At 36.9% G+C, this 5,462-nt stretch overlaps 1 protein-coding gene across 10 annotated transcripts in view; it reads left to right on the forward strand.

The window, feature by feature from the left end:
* Positions 1-5,462, forward strand: part of ZNF521 (zinc finger protein 521) — a 302,352-nt gene that overhangs the window by 264,951 nt on the left and 31,939 nt on the right. For all 10 annotated transcript variants that reach the window (XM_019656174.1, XM_019656178.1, XM_019656177.1 and 7 more), the window contains one exon: positions 1,018-1,149. In XM_019656174.1, the coding sequence (XP_019511719.1) occupies positions 1,018-1,149 (132 nt within the window). The remainder of the gene's footprint in view (positions 1-1,017; positions 1,150-5,462) is intronic.

The following is a 5,462-nucleotide window of genomic DNA, read 5'->3' on the forward strand; positions in this document are numbered from 1 at the left end:
AGGGCAGTGTCACTGGCCCTCATATGTGGGATCCGAACCGGGGCCCTCTGGCATCCCAAGCGAGTTCTTAACCATCGCGCCACTCGGCCGGCCCCCAAGCCAGCTCTTAACCAACGCGCCACTCGGCCGGCCCCTGGTCTTCATTTCTTATTATTGAAAATTGAAATTAATTAGGATAATCCCTAAGGTTTAAATTTCATAAACATTTTTAATGAGTGGAAAAGCAACATAAAAATAATTGTTTCTATGTATAACACAAACACTTCACTTTATATAGCAATTGTTACTACGTCAAAATATTTTTCTACCATCTTGTTCCTAAGACATCAAAGAATAATCCAGGACTAGTCAAAAGTGAGCCTGGAGCTTGTAAAAGTGCCTTTGGAGAAAGACAGGCAGAATCTAGATTGGGGTAAAACTGAAACTGTCTAACAAAGTAAAGGAAGCAATGACCTGAGAAGATACGGGGGACTGAGAGTACCAAGAAGAGTAGAGAGCATTTATGAGATACTATAAGCATTAAGAATATTTAAAACTCACCAGAAAATCTTGGAAGTAGAAAAAGAAATTCTTATCAATGGGAATACCCCTAAGAACTTTATGGTTAGAAATAGAAATTTCTGGAACCTTCTAGATAAACCAGAGGAGAGGCCTGAGGAAGAAGCTGCCCATTTTTCTATGGGTCCTTAATTTAGGACTTTGGAAATACATAGCCTATAAAATGATAACTAGAGGAAAAGAGATACCTCATTATTGATATACCATTTATACTTTAAATGCTTACTAGAATGCATTACCCTAAGATATAAATCTGCCTTCTGATGATCTTTGGATTTTAAATTCCAGAAATGTTTTAACTTGATAGAATTCATAAATAATGTGAAATAACCAGACACCATATATACTGGTACATATTTGGTGATGCAGATGGTTCATGAATGCAATTATAGTTAATTCACTGGTCCATGAAAGATATGATGGGTGTCAACTTTTCTGTTCATGTATTTTCCTTAACAGATGAAGGACTGAACCATGAATGCAAGCTCTGCAGCCAAACCTTTGACTCCCCTGCCAAACTCCAGTGCCATCTGATAGAGCACAGCTTCGAAGGGATGGGAGGCACCTTCAAGTGTCCTGTCTGCTTTACTGGTAAGAAGATTACTTCAGGAAAGCTCTGGAGAGTTCCATGGCCACATCCATCACACGTCTTTCCTACCAGAGCATACTTCCCACTGCTGGGGCCTTTTACAGCTATGACTTCAGTTCAATTTGGGGAGAAGATGTTTGATTTCTGCTTATTAGCATTATTGATTGCGGCCTACTTAAAGGCGCAAATGGGCAGGGAGGTTAACCATCAGGATGAACAAATGGCATTTCAAGTTCTCTCAGAAGTTTGCACTTTTCCGTTTGGAAAATGACATCCATGTTTGGTTCACTTTTCTCCTCTTGATGTTAAAAGGTTACCAAGGCAGAGACTGCCTGCACAAAGCTGCTTTTTTAATCACAAGATGTTTGACTAAAAGTGCAGCTATGTTGTCAGCACATGTCTGTTATTTAAATTTGAAGAATTTCATAACATTTCCCATAAGAAATAAAAAGATATTACTAAAATCCTCCCAAAATTCTTAGATGAGGCACTTATTTCCTATATAGTTGGAATTTTTAAAGTAGAAGTTGATAGACATTTGCACATTTAAAAAGAAACTTTTATTAGATGTTATAGCAGTACAGTTTTCAGCAACACCAACAACAACAAAAAGTAAATCAGAAACTATAATTCAAGCCCATAGGAGTTGAAATATGATCACGCGCGTATCTGGTACTTCCCCAACAATGACAAACTTAGTTTGGAAAATCTTTTGTGATCATTTTGCATGTGTCTTGGACTCAGTAGTTAAGTCCCTCAAGGCTATGTGTTTCCTTCTTATTTGTCAGAAAAAAAAAAACAAAACAAAAGTATAGTCACTCAAAATTGACTTCTTTGTTTCCAGAGCAAAATTCCAAGCACCAATTATTAACCTTCACCGCATTCAGCCTACAGATTTTTGACCTGTAGTATAATTTAAAAAGAGAGGGCCATGTTCATTGCGCAGTTAGCACAAGTAATATCTGAGTGTGCTCATGGCCCTGCCTTCAGCACATACCTGCAAGACTGCTTCAGTCAGTAACTCCATCAGCCTCTCCTTCTTTTGGAACCATTTTTTTATTCTTCAAAATTTGTATTTAAAAATCCATAGTGTCCTGTTTTTCCCATAACAAGTCAAGAGTCTGGATTTTTTTTTTTTGGAAGATTTTATTGGGGAATTGGGAAGGGGAACAGACAAGTTGCTGTCCTTTTGTTCTTCAGTCTAGTTGTGGAGGATGTCGCTTCACTGGCCCATGTTGGTATTATCATTGCGNACATTGGACCCAGGTGCTTGCCACACGCATGCTCTCCCTTTGCCCCCCCCCCCCCCACCCCCAACCACACACAGCAGAGAGGGGTTTTCTGTTTGTTCAGGAAAGATGTGGATTTATACTGAAAGCTCCATATTCTCCTGATTAAGTTGACTAATTTGCACTCTGATGTGTCTCCCTTTTCTTGTGCTAATTTCTGCTTCCTCATGTATTTGGTTAGAATACTTTTCGGTCTGAAGTTCATTACTGGAGTTTTTCTATACTCCATAATACTACTCATTTCCTGTCTAGCTTTTTGGTTATCAGAATTTCAATTTTGTGATCAATCTTTATTAATAAGATATAGAAAGGGTAGTGTTTTTTATTCTTTAGTTTTCAGTTACCTACAAAGGCAAATCATGCTTATTGTAGAAAATCTGGAGACTATAGATGAACAAAAAGAGGAAGAAAAATCTAGAAGTTTCACCCATAGATTCCATCTATAACTCTTAGTAAAAAATAGGGCTGGACTGGCCTATTATATCCTTAATGGAATACTGTAATGGTTATTAAATCAATTGACTCGGAATCTCTTTTTAATAAATGAGTCAGGCTGTATTATCCAATTACTGTCAGCTGCTACCTTTCCGGAGAGCAGAAATGGTTCCTTTGATTGAATTTTGAAAGCTTTTGGCACCTTTAGGAAGAAAGAAGAAAAAAAAGGCAAGGTGCAGGTTGTGGCTTCATGGGCAAAATCCTGACTCTAAGGCTCAAGTTCGCCTGAAGTTGGAGGTGTTGATAGCACCACCTCATGAGCATCGACTTTAAATTAAAACCACAGTTATTCTTTACTGTTCTTTACTACCTCATACCAGATAGAAAGAAAAAAATAAGAGAAGCTCAATTTTGAAAGGAAACAGGGCTTAACGCAGTCAGATCCTGCAATACTCAGATGTTAGGAATTCTTTGAAAATTAAGACTCTGCTCTTATCCACATGATGCAAATACTAGAATGTATAAGAGTTGAATTAAACAGAGACTCTAAATAAAGGTAAACTTTTGAAATTCTTACTATAAATAAGTTTGAGTAGTTTGCCATTACTGCCTGTCTCCACATCTTCAATTTAGAAAAAGTAACATGAAGTGTGTTGACCAGTTGTAAAAATGTTTTGGGCCTCCCCATCTCTTTCATTCATTATCCATTTGACCCTTTGGTAACAGGCAAGGGTGAGCGTTGAGTACGGAAGCTAAAAAAGGCGAGAGAAGTGTGTGACTTTTGCTTGTCTATCATTTGCTGTGTAACAATTCAGATATTTCCTTCTATCCTACTCAAATAACTACAAAGTTATTTGTTGGAAAAGACCTCACTATGTTGCTTAGAAAGAAAAGGCAGGTAGAATTTTCTATGTGTTTTCAGTATTTTAAACTGTGACGAGTTCGGTAAAGCCTGGATGTGATAGTTATCCTTAGTGCTGTCACACAGTGCCTTCAAAGATGAAGTGTGGAATGCATGGAAACTAAGTCTGCGCTAATAATACACAAATACTTTATGATTCTGTGTCACCTTTTTGTGAACTCGCTTGACTAAATTTGGATTATTTCACATTTTGTGATGGAACGTCTCTGTTCTTTGCATAGGAAATAAATAAAACTCGATGAGGACATTTTCGTTGTACTCCTACATATGTCTCTTTTTTTATTTTCCCTTCTATTATTTTTCCAAACAAAACACTCATAATCAAGACAGATAACATCACATTAAAGATCATCCTAACTTACATAATTCACTTTATGTTCATGTAACAGTCAATCATTATCTCCAAGAAAACCCACCAGGGCTATATGTGTTAGTTCACAAATATTGCAAGTTTAAGAATTCTGGAGCAAATGTGTATGCCTGCTCACACCCATAGGTCACATCTTGGTTCTTGTGCAAAACACATAATTTAAAGATGAAAATAGAACTCTTAATTACCTTCTTACTATCAAAATAAAGGTATACAACATTGAGGAAATAGAAAACCTTTACATTTGGCAAGTCTTTCTGTTGATTGACTTACTGACCCAATGCTCTACAATAGATAGTGTTTCTTATATTACTTAATATCTAAATTTGGAAACATTTTGGTAACTTTAAGATTAAAAAAAAGAAGAAGAACAGATAAAAAACCCTTGATCTTATATAATCCCTAAAGCTTTTTGTATAACCCCTTGTCATGTCACTATGCACAATTAAACTCCTTACATAATTATAATCAAGGAATTTACTGTGCCACCCAAATACAGAGTAGGTTTTTATCTCTTGTGAAATGTAGACAGTACTGGGTGGCTTAATTAGTGCTTTGCTTCTCTTTTTACAAATTCCAATCCTCTGCTTCTAAAGACTCATACTTGTGTGAGAAGAAAGATTAGGAATACAAATAGAGTGATTTTACTCCTAGTTAGCTAATAATAATTCACTTTGTAATTGGGCTTTTGTGTTGCCAGTAATATCAACTGGTGAAGGCCCTAATACATGCATGTTGTCTTGAATGAAAGGAAATAACTTTGAAGTATAGACTTGTTACCCCCACACTATGAATTTGTCTTTCATCCCCTGTATCTGGAATATGCAACACAGATGTTCCTTAGTAGCATTTTTAATCATTGCAAATAAGAGAAGATAAAAGTAAAACTTGATAACAAGCCAGGTTAAATTGCAGCCTCTTACCCTTTATTCTTACTAATAAGTGGTCTTGGGAGTAGCTCGTATATGCTTTAGGATATCTGCCAAGGTCGCAGACCCTGAGCCAGACTGCCTGGGTTTGAATCCAGACTGCCTGGGCTTGAGTTCTGCCTCCACCCATTATTGCCCCACTATCTACCCATTAAGTGACTCAGAGCAAAGTCACTTAAACTCTCTGGGTCTCATTGGTCTCATCTGCAAAATGGGAATAGTAAAAGTATTCCTCATAGAGTTGTTGAATTAAGTGAATCCATACCCGTAAGCACTTAGAACAGTATTTGAAATACAGTAAGCACTAAAGAGGTGTTAGGTTGTTTTTTCCAGTGCTACTGGTCTTCACTCCTTTTTTTGTTTTAAAGAT

Source organism: Hipposideros armiger, unplaced genomic scaffold (assembly GCF_001890085.2).
Source record: "Hipposideros armiger isolate ML-2016 unplaced genomic scaffold, ASM189008v1 scaffold_255, whole genome shotgun sequence".
Classification (NCBI taxonomy): domain Eukaryota; kingdom Metazoa; phylum Chordata; class Mammalia; order Chiroptera; family Hipposideridae; genus Hipposideros; species Hipposideros armiger.